The sequence below is a fragment of the Fringilla coelebs genome (genome assembly GCF_963513975.1).
Source record: "Fringilla coelebs genome assembly, chromosome: 2".
NCBI classification, from domain to species: Eukaryota; Metazoa; Chordata; class Aves; order Passeriformes; family Fringillidae; genus Fringilla; species Fringilla coelebs.
This window is the reverse complement of record NC_140029.1, coordinates 105,993,617-106,007,491: the sequence shown is the minus strand read 5'-3', so window position 1 is coordinate 106,007,491 and position 13,875 is coordinate 105,993,617. Positions and strand designations below refer to the sequence as shown.

Sequence of the window (13,875 nt, the reverse complement as noted above, 5' to 3'; positions counted from 1 at the left end):
AACTCACCCTCCTAAAAGAACAGTTTGTTGGAAAACAAGTCAGTGGAAACCTGCTCAAGGGCAGTGTTGGAGAGAGTGCTAAGGAGGAAGGGACTGTACAACAAGCTTCCCTTTACCTTATTTGTATGTAATTAGTAGATCTGCAGAATTGTACTATTCTCTATTTCCAAAAGGCTGTGAAAGTATTTTTGAGTCATTTTAATGTTGGTGATTCTGTCTCCTATCCAGATGAATTACTTTTGCATTTGAATGAAGCAGGTGTAGTCTTTTAAGTGGCTTCCAGGTTGTTCTGTGACTTTGAACATGTTTCTAATGAGTTGTTGCCAGATTTCAGAACCATTCTGTAGATTTCTTCCTAGTAGCATTCTTTCTTCTTTATATTTAGCTACTTTCATCCCTTACATTCTCATTTTAACGGAGGAGATATGTAAAAATCAAACAACTGAAAAGAAACTAGGAGATGCAAGACTTGTTACTGACTTTAAGTTGAAATAAATTTAATTTCTAGGTTGAAATCACTTGTCCCTCATATTTCTCTTCATTTCTGCATTTACATCTTTATACAGTGTTACCAAATTGTCATCTTGTTTTCAGGACAGAAATGAATGTTCTCTTTTGTGGCTTATTTTTGCAAAATATACTTATACAAAGGGCTCTTTCACACCAGCAATTCCACTGACTTTGCTGATACAATACACATTTGTATTATGAAACTCCTATTTGCAGGGCAGTACTTTGATTTATATGTGTAAAACTTCCCATATGTCTGTGGTGACAAGTAATTTTCAGTTTTGCTTATTAACAAAAGATGCTAAAAAAAAATATAAAAGCGGGCTGAAGAGGAAAATACAGTAATTTTAAATATTGCTTGAGCAACATTTTTGAATAAATTGTCTTTTGGTATATAATTAAATTCAATGAGAAAATGTGGATATTGTTTATTAGACTAGATCAATTGACCTAGGATAGATAGGGTTTTTTTCAAGGTAAATTTTTTGTTCTAAAACATTAACTGTTTAATTTTTCATGTGAAGGTAAAAAATTTGAAAACACAGAAATGTTTGGCCAGTATCCACTACAGGTTAATGGCTTTAAAGATCTGCATGAGTGCCTAGAAGCTGCAATGATTGAAGGGGAAATTGAATCTCTCCATTCAGAAAACTCTGCAAAGTCTGGTCAGGAGGTGAGTTAAGTGCTCCTGTGGACTTCTCTTGGGATGTTATTGTAGTGCCCTTTATTTTCCTTTGGGTTTCATGTCTGGTTTTTATGGTTCATGGCACCTGCTGTATAGATGGGAATCCCCATTGCCTGTAAAGGCTGAGCTATTTTCTCTTTATACAGCTGTTCATGTTTCATCACAGTTGTTTTAAAGATGTGAAATCTTAGGAGTTTTTTTCCTACTTATGTTAAAAGTTCAGGTGTAATTTCTTCCTTGACGTCAATCTTTTGCAGTAATGCAGTTTTACATCCTTTAATGTGAAGCTTAGTGATGCATGCTGAAATCATCCTCCAGTCTGAAGTTCTGGTACCAATTCTGTGTTTTAGAACAAATGTTTTATGGTATCTCTTCTACAATGAGCATATTTCCTGAAATGTAATTTGAAGAAAACAAAATCTCATAAATTTCTTGGTACAATCCATGCAAGGTGAAACCTTGTATGTACCTACTACAAGAGCATAAACTCTTTCATTTTAAGTTCATTTTAAGAACTAAAGGTTGTCTTGCACTTACAACCTGTGTGTATTCATGCATAAAATGCCAGTTCTGTTATAAATGCTTGACTAGAAATGTCAGACTTGGGTGTTGTGGGTTTTTTTGTTTTGGTTTTGAGGCTTTTTTAACTTGTAATATTGGGAAACAGCAGGATAGTGATGTACAGATATATACTGTTAAGCTTTGACTTCTGTGAAATTGTCAGCTTTGCTTCTAAGCATGTAGAAATAGGAGTGAAATAGTCATATGACAGATTGACAGTGGTGGAAAAATAAGAAAAGCAATGTGTTAAGGCCTACTCTAGAAAAAAACATTGCTTCATTATTACTAGAGCCAAGTAAATTCGTTATGTGTCCCTGAAATAATCTATAGTGATGTTGCTTCTTTTAGTAGCCATGTTTAAATAAAATGCCTGAAAGAGGTTACAGTGCATTGGAAGGTTTGGAAGTACTAAAGGACTCTGAATTTCTTGTAACTTTAACATTGTCTGTCTCAACTGAACAAGGATTTCAAGTAACTTTTCTCTGAGTTGATTGATATCAAAGCTTAAAGAGAATAATAATGGGGTACTCAAATGTGTTGAAAGATCCTCAAAGTATCATTCTGGGTTTTTTTTCCTTTTTCCTACCATTGTCTGTAATGGGGTATTTAGCTTGGCCATTATTAGCATTATTAGTATTGTTATCATGATGCCTAAAAGCCTCAGTTACAGAGCAGGCTGTCAGCTAGTGAGCTAATGTAGGAACAGAAAAAGGACACATCCTCTGTCCTGAGGAACTTAAATCCTGCTTCAAGAGAATTTTAGCCATGAGCACTGGAAGAAAAGGTTGTTTGCCAGTTATTATGTGAAAAGACTATTCAAGACATTTGGCTGGATAGGAGAACTTGAAGTGAGCCCTGAGTCAAATGCCACATCTGGGCTATGGCACTGAAAAACCTATGTGTCAATGGTGCCATCAGAGAAACTTCAAGTGGTGGTTAGATGCCCCAAACTTATTTAAATGGGTAGACTGTGGTTATTATGTGTGAGAATGGAGAGGAAAAAAAAGATCTTCAGTGCTGGAACTGGATTTGTATTGTAGTTGAGAAACAAGGTATGTAAAAAAAGAGGTGAGGACTATGGATAGACCTCTGCTGAGTAGTCAAAGACAAATGGGGTAAGATGATGATAGTAAGATGATTAGAGACATGAGTAGAAACTTTAAGCTGTTAGTATGCAGGAAATGTCAAACACTCACTGATCCTGTTTCAGAGAGGATCTTTAGAAGCTTTGAATGTTGCTAGGTGAATGAAAGGATCAGGAAGCTGAGTCTGAGAGAACTATAGCAGGAAGAACACTTGATAACAGTGTAAACAACCCTTTCAATATCATTGAGGAGTTAAGGAACAGAACAGTTGGCAAGACAGGTAGGCTCAAGCATGAGCTGACTTCTGTATGAGCAAAATAAATCTGAGTGGAATAAGTATTTCTGCCTTCTCTGCTGGAACACAGATAGCAAAGCTCTTATGCAGCATGGACAGCAAATAGTCTGTGTTTACATTGAAGGGAGGGGGTGGTAGCATTGGAAGACTTATGCTGATCCACTCTAAAACCAGTTTCTGTCATAGGTGTGTCATTCTGCAGATATTGTATCATTATTACTGAATTTCTGCTATTGGAAGGTATTAATTTTGGGGATTTCTGTTTCTTCCTCCAGCACTGGTTCACAGAGCTTCCTCCTGTCTTAACTTTTGAGCTCTCAAGATTTGAGTTCAATCAGGCTTTGGGGAGACCAGAGAAGATACACAACAAATTAGAATTTCCTCCTATTTTGTATCTAGACAGGTATGGTATATTATTATCAACAAAATTCTAGTGTGGATATAAAATAAGCCTTGTAAGTTTGTTCAAGTTGATGATGTGTCTTATGCTTGCTTGAATCATAGTAAATTTATGTTCTATTTACACAAGTTAGAGTTTTCATAGGTTTCATCTGTTTCAGAAAATACACATAGATCACAATATAAGACATACTGCTGCTTTGTGTCAAAAATCTGCTTCCACTTTCTTTTATTGCTAGGTACTTGTGTACACAGGCAAAATACTCTGAAAAATCATACCATTTATGTTTCCCTTTGGGAAACATGGTGGCAAGTTGGATATTTTGTGTTGTTCCAGATACTCTTCAAACATGCAGTCAGTTAGCATGAATGCATGCAGTTTCTCTGTAGAGCAGAAATACCAGGATGGCTTTCAGTTAGCTGTTGAAAGTTATTTGTGAACCTAAATAATGAAACAGGAGTATTGCTCTGTGGTTGCCACTTGAACTACTTAATTTAGAATCTCTCTAATAGCGGCTTTCTAATTTGTCATCCATGGTATCAACAGAGCTTTTGACACTGGGGAAAAAGCATCTTCTGAAAGTTGTGGAAGGGAAGGCTCTTCTTCTTCTCAGTTCTGTTTTAGTGCTGAGTATGTTGCAGGTTCTAGGAGGTGTGAGTTTTTATTAGTATTGAACTGCATGGCTGATGAAGACAGACCTCAATTTCACTGTTGGGATAGGCTGACAGTACTTTCTAAATTTTGTTTTACAGGTATATGCACAAAAACAGAGAAATAACAAGAATTAAACGAGATGAAATCAAGAGACTCAAAGAGTACCTCACAGTTTTACAACAGAGATTAGAACGGTACTATAGATAACTGTGTAAATGCAAATAGTATTATGGGCTGCATAGAATAACTCTTTGCAATTATACATTTTGTGTATAGTTATTTACCTGACATTTCCTTTCTATATCACTTTTTTTACCCTTTCTTTGGAAGCTGTGTATAAGTTTTGTAATTCTGATTCATGAAACATGCTAGGAAAGATTTGCTTTAATTAATTGCAATCAATCAGAAAAAAAATATTTTTTTCTTTTTTTTTCTCTTTTTTTTTTTTTTTTGTATCTGTGAGTCATGGCATTAATACGTTTTGTGGTTAACAGATATTTAAGCTATGGTTCTGGTCCTAAACGATTCCCCTTGGTAGATGTCCTGCAGTATGCCCTGGAGTTTGCCTCCAGCAAGCCGGTGTGCACGTCCCCCGTGGATGACCTGGGTGCCAGTGCCCCCGCCAGCGGCACACTGCCACCACAGATCCCCCCCAGGTAAGGGCTGCCTCCTGCTCCCCGGGCAGAGACCAGAGCCAGCCAGCCTCTGGGAGAGAGGGAGCACGTTCAGCTGCTTTGTTCACCAGACCAATAAAATCAGGCATCTCTAGGGGGTGTAGCATAAAGTTTCTGTTCTTTTCTTTCAGCATGGCAGGCTTAAATAAATAAAAATGTTAACGACCTGGGTTTGTCTCATGCGCTTAAAAAAATGTCTTCACAAGGAGATTACCGTTTTCAAGCACAGCCCAATTCTATCTGCAATTCTAAATAGACAGAAGATTCTGGTGAGGTCATTGATTCCCATGTGTATTGTTTAAGAATCTGAATTGGGCAGTGTGGATGTGCTGCATAGCATCAAGGTTTCTGGTGTGCAGTTCATCTGTTACTTTTTGCCTGGGAGCTAAACTCCTTTTCCGCCATGCAGTTTGCATGTCTTACCAAATTTGTCAGGAACCTGAATTATCTGACTTTTTAAATGCAGAGTAGCTAAAATACCAGAGATCTCAATATCCAATAATGTTTTTCTCCCTATTTAAGTTAGTAACTCAGTGTAGGGGATTGAGTGTATGCTCAGTCAGTTTGCAGATGATGCCCAGCAGTTAAGGACTGGGTTGGGGAGGGGGGATTGGTGCTGGTCGGTGACTGAGCATGAGCCAGCTGTGCCCAGGTGGCCAGTGGCACCTGGCCTGGATCAGCAGTGGTGTGGCAGCAGGACCAGGCAGTGACTGTGCCCTTGTGCTGGGCACTGCTGAGGGCACACCTCAATCCTGGGCTCAGTTTTGGGCTCCTCACTGCAGGAAAAACATTGAGGGGCTGGAGTGTGTCCAGAGAAGGGCAATGGAGCTGGGGAAGGGTCTGGAGCACGAGTGTGATGAGGGGGAGCTGGGGGGACTCAGCCTGGAGAAAAGGAGTCTCAGAGGAGATCTTATCACTCTCTACAACTGCCTGACAGGAGGGTGTAGCCAGGTGGGAGCCAGCCTCTTCTCCCAGGCAACAAGTGACAGGATACAAGGAAACAGCCTCAAGTTGTACTAGAGGAGATTTAGATTGGATATTAAGAAGTATTTGTTCACAAAAGGGGTTGTCAAATGTTGGAACAGGCTTCCCAGGGCAGTGGTGGAGTCATCCCTGGAGGTATTTAAAATATGTGTAGATATGGCACTGAGGGACATGGTTTCATGGTTTAGTGGTGGACTCGGCAGTGCTGGGTTAATGGTTGGACTTCATCATGTTGGAAGTTTTCTCCAACCAAAACCATTCTTTGGTAATAGAGTACAGTTTTGGATAAGTGGACATTTACCAGTTTGTAGCATAGCTTTGTATGTTGTATTTGGACAGTAGGGTTCTGTCTTCTGGGTCAATCAAGGTTGTTAGATTTATCATTCAGAGAAGTGAAGTACATGAATCTAACAAGGCTTTAAAAAGATGGCCAATGCCTTACTTGTATAATGTCAGCAGAAATTGTGATGATTGGTAAGAGAAGACAAACTTTTAAAAGTTACCATTGCTTCCATGAAAAGTAATGAACTGGTCAAACTCCTGTACAGGAAGTTTGTTCTGTAGAAATATAAGTATTGTGGCTTTTTTGTCCATCTGTAGAAACACCACACATGTTATATGGAGTGATAATTTCAGCTCTTAACTTTTTTAGAATTTTCTAAACTCCTGAAGAATACAAATTCTGCAGGCTGTATCATGATGCTGTACACAAAGTAAAAATTCAGTGGCATGCAAGAAAGATCTTCAGTTTCCTCTTATGCTTTGTAATTATGTAGAGGTGATCTTGTTGATGGGAAGAGAAAAATCTGTAACAAGACTTCATTTTTATTACCCTGCTGTGCTTGCAGAATTCTCCTAAGGTGGCTGCTTTGCAGTTTGTGTTAGAGTGGTTTGGAAGAAATTCAGATGGGTTGGTAGTGCATTTCCAGTGTGGCAAAAATATCAGAGGTCCCTTCATTACTGCTGTTCAGCTAACATAAGTTGTAGGTAGGATGTTAGAAAAAGTCTGCTAGGCGTAAGACATATGAGGGAAGTTATTAAACTGAGCATTTGTGCTTATTGGATTTTATGGTTATTGGCCATAAGACAAACTACTGTGACTTCTCTCTGCCATTTGGCTGTAAATGTTTCAAACCACAGTTATTTACATGTATGACGTGATTTGAAATTGTTCAGTAGTGTTTCAAATAAAGCAAACTTTGTTATTGTGCTAATATGTAATGCACCGCAAAGCTTTCAGAATTTCAATACTAATTCCATCTGCTATTGTAGTTATGTGTTCTGAATTGGACTTTGGGAAATTATTACTGTTAAAATGCCCATTTTCAGATGAAAAGCTTATTTTTGTGGTATTTTCTACATGATGATTCAGTTTTTATAATTCATGTTTTGAATGAATGCAGCACAATAGAGCAGCAGGGGCCTTCATCATCAGATGTCCCAAGCACATCTCCTGTACAGAGATCAGTAATACATAAACCATTCACACAATCACGGATTCCCCCTGACCTGCCCATGCATCCGGCACCAAGGCACATCACGGAGGAGGAGCTGTCTGTCCTGGAGGGCTGTTTGCACCGCTGGAGGACTGAAGTTGAGAATGACACAAGAGGTAATTCCACACACTGGGGAGTGCATTTGCTCTAGGAAAGGATTTGTGCAAATGGGGGAAATCTTTCATCCCAGAAGGTTTAGCATTTGGCTTGTAGATAGATGTACCGCATGTGAAATGCAGCCCTGTTTGGCTTTTCATGAGATAAAGATGTAGTCATGTGCATACAGCCTTGTGGAAGAGAGGGTCTTTCTTCTTTGTCTTTCAGATTTACAAGAAAGTATATCTCGAATACATCGGACAATTGAGTTGATGTACTCTGACAAAACAATGGTCCAGGTAAGTACAGTGTTGGCATAACTGAAAATAGATCTTTTTTGGCACGTTTGAAAACAGAGCAAGTATACAATTTTGTAGTGTTGTGAGAAATTTTAAGTCATAATGGGTTTTGTAAGCCTTTAGTTGTGCACAGTCAAATGAAAGACAGCGTTGCAGTATTTTACTGTTGACATGCTTAAATTCAGGCAAATATGATGAAAAGCCCAAAATATGTTCTACATCTGATCCCCATTTTTTACCTGAATGCAGATTTGCACATCAAAATTTTCTTGCCCTGATTTGCCCATTATTACTCAGTAACCTTTTTATAACTCAGTAAGCTTTAAGGTGGTGAAGCATTAGACACAGGAAAGTACAATTTACTTTGCTGCTTAGGGCCACTGCGTATTGCAACTTCCATGCTAAAACATGGAAATTCAAGGCTCCTGATTTTGATTTGTGGTTAATTCCAGTGAGTGGTTTTGTTGCTATGGCTTGTTTTATTTTGTTTTCTTGTTGTTTTTTTTTTTTTTTAACTTTGTCTAGATTTTGTATCACTCACAACTTTGATTATTAGCCTAAGCTATCTTCTAGCAAATTCTTATTCTGTGTAATCTGAACAGTGTTTTTAGAATGTTTTGCTGTGGAGTTGTGGCTCCTCTGCTGTTTTTTATGTTCACATACTCATCTTCTCTCACTCTGGTTTTAAGGTTAAGAATTACCTCCTCTGTTACTTTCTGTTAGTAAAAAGAACTATTTTCATTCCAAATAAGATCTGTTCAGCTTAGAGTTTTTCTTGAGGTATGTTTTCATTTTGTACATGGTTCCTAATAGTTACTGGCACCTGAACTCTGATGTTAAGGATTTTAGGCAGATTTGCCTAGATGATGTTCTTTAAGCTTGCTACTAGCAGCTACTTTTTTGTCCTTAATACTTGTGTTCGAAGAAGAAAGCCACAGTCACCATGACATCTAACAGTAAAATTAATTAATTTGGTAATTAATTAATTAATTCAGAACTTGCATCTGAATAGGCTACCTGTGTTGGCTTAGGTGTTGCAGGAAGAAATACCTCTTGATAACAAAGATACTAGTCAGCTGTCATTACAAAAGAAAAAAGAGATTACTTAGTAAAACACAAAGTAGGTGCTGAACCCATCTGAAATCACAGGCTGGAAGGGAAGCTGCCCTTCTGCAGCTCACCTGGTTTGTCCCTGTTGCTGTTTTGGCATGATAGGAAGGAAGCAGGTATGCAGAGCTGTCTGCTTTTCCCTGCTTCCTCTGTCTCTGGGTGATTTGATAGCTGGGTATTGTCCTATTCCCTGGGAGCAGTTTCCCTCTGCAAAATACAATTGCAGGATTGCAGTCTTGAAGTCAAATTCTATGCACATAAAACACATTTTTAAGACAAACATACACTAGGAAGCATCCTGCAAATATTATATTTATAAACTATTTGATAATCTTTTTTCTTCTTCTTTTGTCCTTTTGGATTCTAAGGAGATACAGTAGTCCATAAAACCGTTGTCAAATTGTCATATGAGATACATTCCCAAAATCTTTGTTTCATTCTCCTGAATGAATGTTTTATCAGCTGCTTATTTATTTCCTTCCCTCTGTGAACTTGCTGTTGGGAAGGAGACACAACTGTTTTTTCTGTGGGAGTTCATCTTGGTTATAGCAGCTTTGACATATCTGTTCTCTAGCTACATGTCATGGGGTTGGTGAAGCTCTATTCCTGATTTACAAGTAGTAAGTGTAAACTGAGAAGTTTAATGCCACCCATGTTTGTGTTGCCTTGTGCTATTAATTACTGTTGATATAATGGCTTATCACAAGAGATGCCTGTTGGCACTGAACTCACCTGTCCCCTGGTCACAGACCTCTGTGGGGAGCCTTCCTGAAAGCTCAGTGTGGGTGACTGACAGCTGCTCCTCCTGGCTTGGAGGAAAGGGTGGGGACCCTCAAGCTGACCCAGTTTGCATGGTTTTAAGTAAAACAATTTAAATTCAATGGGAATTTTTAGTTCCTGATTTTAGGGTAAGAAAATTTTGTTTTGACAAAGTCTAAGAGACACCTTTTTTATTAAATAAGGATATGCATACATTTTTGTGCATATACAGAGGCTTGCAGTCATGTTAAGGAGGCTTTCCCACTGGTTTAGTAACAGATGTTAAAAACCCCAGAGCATTCAGATTTAAGGACTTGTCAAGATTTCTTCTGTGTATATTTCTTGTGTTTGGGAGATTTAGAGTGCGGTCTGGTCTCTGGAAAGACAGGCTGTTTGATTCTAGCTGCTGTGCAGTCACTCTGCTTTACAGTTCAAGGGGAGTTGCAAATCTCCAGCACTTGCATATAGCCTGGACGAGAATGATCAGCTTAAAAATAACTTCAAGGAGTTTCTCCAGTCACAGATATGTGTGTGTTTATGATTGTTGCAATACTAAAACGATATTTGCAAAAAATACTGAGTACACCTTGAGTTAAAGAGACTGTTTATCTTCAGTCCAGATTGTGACACCAGCACAAGCTGGTTTTGGGGTTTTTCATCCCAGCTGAGCTGTTGTCATTGAGACACAGTGTGCATAACAGAGAAGCTCAGCTTTTCCTTTTATGTTGTGTGTGCTATTCCAGCAGGTCAATCACTAAGATGTTCTCAAAGGACTTAAAAGAAAGAAAGAACTCATTCATTCTGCTTTTCTCTCTCCTTCAGACTCCCAGTTACTTAGGTAGAAACTAAGTTTCTCATTGTTTTTACTTGTTGGTTTACAGATATAGCCTGGAATTCATTTTCCACTGATTCTAGAAACTGTTATCATCCTTTGCCTCAGGAGGAGGAAGGGACCTTTTCAGGTCTTCCATGCTTTATTTAGCTTTTCCTGATATGGTTAAAACACTGGAAGACAGCTGTATTCCTATTTACTGTGGGAATTCTATTTTTGGGTAACTGAAGCAGATACTAATTTAAATAAATTCTTTTACTGTCACACAAAAAACACTTGAGTTTGAATTTGCATGTGCCTTTCCAGACTTTTTGACAGGTTTGCCAGGTTGGAACTGAAGCAAATCAGAGACAGTCAAGGCTGACTTATGTGAGGGTATTTTTGATAGATACAATGAAGGTAGGAATATTAAGGAATTAGAAAAGAGGATGAGTGGCAGTAAGATAGCAGAGTAGACATATATGTCATACACTAATACTTTTAAGATCTCCTGTAACATAGGAGATCTCCTGTAGTAGTGGTAAGTAACATAATTCCAAACCCTAATGCTTAGTGGGTAGCTAGTTTTACTTGTTTTTCCTCTGTGTTGTGTTTTGATTCTGATTAACTTTATTTCAGTCACCTTTATTTCATGTAGCAATTACTGGTGGCATACAGTAGGAACTAAATACTGTCAGGGAGGGTTTGACATTTATTTCCTGTTTTGTTTTTTTAAGGTTCCTTATAGGTTGCATGCTGTCCTAGTTCATGAAGGTCAAGCAAATGCAGGACACTACTGGGCATATATTTATGACCACCACCAGAACAGATGGATGAAATATAATGATATTTCTGTGACAAAGTCCACTTGGGAAGAGTTGGAACGGGACTCTTTTGGTGGTTACAGGAATGCCAGTGCATATTGTTTAATGTATATCAATGACAAGGAGCAGTACTTGATACAAGGTAATGTTCTCTACACAGATTCTGCATGATATAAAATAGCTGAATACATTGGTTAAACAAACTTCTTTCAGATGGATTTCCAGATTTTTGAAATATTTTTAATAGTTATTGAAGGTTTTATTCCTGCTTCTGACTGTTAGATTGTTTTTGTGGGTGGAACAATTGCTGTTCAGCTTATAGATCAATAAGGAGAATGCCTGTGTTTCAGCATTATTAAGATTTAAAAAAAACCCTGTTTACTAATTTGTAAGTATTTAGAGAAAGGGTTGCAGAATTTTGGAGGGTTTATCTTAAGATTAGGAGAGAAGTATGGAGATAGAGAAATGAGCCTGTTGACATTAAAATCCTCGTGTAGCTGCTTTTTTTCCCCATAAGCTTCAGAGCCCTGATACACTCTACTGGAGCGTGGAAACTTGAAAGCTTATGCAGTAAATTGAAATGTGAATAACTTAGACCTAACAACCACACATCAAACCTAAGTAATACATGGATTGGGAAATTTTTTTCAGATCATATAGGAGTATGCAGCTATAAGGCTTTGTATGGAAGTGATTAAAGAGAGGACAGCAATCTCTTAACACAAAGTTTTGGATAATGGTAGACAGAGTGCTATGTGTGAAAGTGTCCAGTTATTTAGTAGAATGTCATGGAAAATATTCAGGTTCCTGTTTTTTCATAAGACAGGAGGCTCAAGTACTCAGTTGTTAAGTTTTTAAATGAGAACCAGTATTACTCTTGACTTTCCTAGGTTGCCACATTGGTGGTGCACTTGCAGCCCAAGGGTGTTTGGGCCCTGTAGATTGCCTGTGCCATTCCAATTAAATCAGAGGCTTGCTCACTGCAGGGCAATTACTGCTGGTGGATCCCCTGGGATGTGAGATACCCCTGCAAAGACCAATCTCAAAGCAAAATGAAGATTAATCAATTTAGCTAGTATTCTTATCAGCTAGATTTCTGAATTCCTGTAGGTCCACTCTACTAATCTCCTTCCCCTTTTCTCTTGAGAAGTTTAGTTGTGTCCAGTCTCTGTGGCAGTAATACAATCAAGCAATGGTAGGGATTTTTTGAGTATTCTCTGAATGTTCACATAGAATGCTCAACAGATAGTAAAACCAGTTAAAATTAATACAGTTGTGGGGATTTGGTGCTACACTGTACATTTTTGGTAATTCACTTGTGGATATCTGTTGAACATACTTTTCACTTTCTTTTATCCTGTTCTTTCTTTTTCTGAAACTTATATTTCATGTTACCACAGAGGAGTTTAACAAAGAAACAGGGCAGATGCTTGTTGGAATGGACACGCTGCCTTCTGATCTAAGGGATTATGTCAAGGAAGACAATAAGCGTTTTGAAAAAGAACTTGAAGAGTGGGATGCAGAACTTGCTCAGAAAGCACAGCAGGAGAAATTGTTATCTCAGATACCCAGGGCACCAGCACCCTCACCTGCTCCAGGTTAGCTGCTTCTACCTGTTTGGAAAGGGAGTAGGACCAAAAATCTCACTGGTGCTTGTATATATATTTTAGAACATAAGGAAGGAAGAAAAGGTTAATTTGTGTAATCTTGATTACAGCTATTTACTGGGCCAAGGTAACTATACTTCAAGTTTAGCCTGTTGGGGTGGGTTTTTGCATTTCATTTTTTATTTAAAGAAAATAATTATCCATTGGTTCTTCTGGCTTTTACCTCCCAGTTGTCTTGAGCATCTTTTTTCTTTTTTTTTCCCCCATAGAAACTGAGTCTTTTAAAGATAGGTCTCACCAGTCTGTTTTGAGGACTTGTTAGCCTGTAAATGATGTATTTCTTCTATTCAGGATGATTTGGTTTGAGACCTACATTCACATTTTAAATCAGAGTAGCATTTATATCTGAAGAGCAGAGTACTGTATTTAGTGCAATGCATTGAATAGATTTAACAATAATGAGAGTGGGACCTGCTTAAGAAATTACTCTGTGGCAATTAGGGTGTTAAAATTGCAGAAAAGATTCTGACCAGCAACTGTGAGGCCAATGCTTGTTGGAACCCAGCTAATAAGGACCACTGGCAATCTGATTATAAAGCAGGTTTTTGGTAACATTCACCTTTTGCTCCATTGCAGTAGGCAGTGTATATTATGTGAAAGATGACATGATGACTTTTCTGTCCAGATGTTCTTATTGCTGTATTTGAGTCCTAAAGATTGAGCATACATTTCTCATAGCCATGTGACTGCAAAATGAGTGTAAGAAGTGCAGTGATTTAATGGGATTGTTTGTTTTGCATACTCTACAGAGAGTTGCTTCATCTTTTCTTATGTTTTGAGTTCACAAACACTTTGAGATTCATGCTATTTCTTTTGTTAGTAATGGAAAGTACAAAATTAATGTTTAGTCTGCCAAAATTTGGTTTCGTCATGTAAGGAATATAAGACGCTATTTATATTATATTTAATCAATTTATTTTTCTCAAGTGGAGAGACTGAGATCTCCCTTAAGGCAGAAAAATATA

General features: G+C 38.0%; 1 protein-coding gene across 2 annotated transcripts in view; it reads left to right on the top strand.

The window, feature by feature from the left end:
- The window catches only part of USP25 (ubiquitin specific peptidase 25), an 88,358-nt gene that overhangs the window by 56,414 nt on the left and 18,069 nt on the right, over positions 1-13,875 (top strand). For both annotated transcript variants that reach the window (XM_084226566.1, XM_084226565.1), the window contains exons 10-17: positions 1,035-1,183; positions 3,412-3,539; positions 4,289-4,384; positions 4,685-4,846; positions 7,252-7,460; positions 7,669-7,739; positions 11,157-11,385; positions 12,644-12,841. In XM_084226566.1, the coding sequence (XP_084082692.1) occupies positions 1,035-1,183; positions 3,412-3,539; positions 4,289-4,384; positions 4,685-4,846; positions 7,252-7,460; positions 7,669-7,739; positions 11,157-11,385; positions 12,644-12,841 (1,242 nt within the window). The remainder of the gene's footprint in view (positions 1-1,034; positions 1,184-3,411; positions 3,540-4,288; positions 4,385-4,684; positions 4,847-7,251; positions 7,461-7,668; positions 7,740-11,156; positions 11,386-12,643; positions 12,842-13,875) is intronic.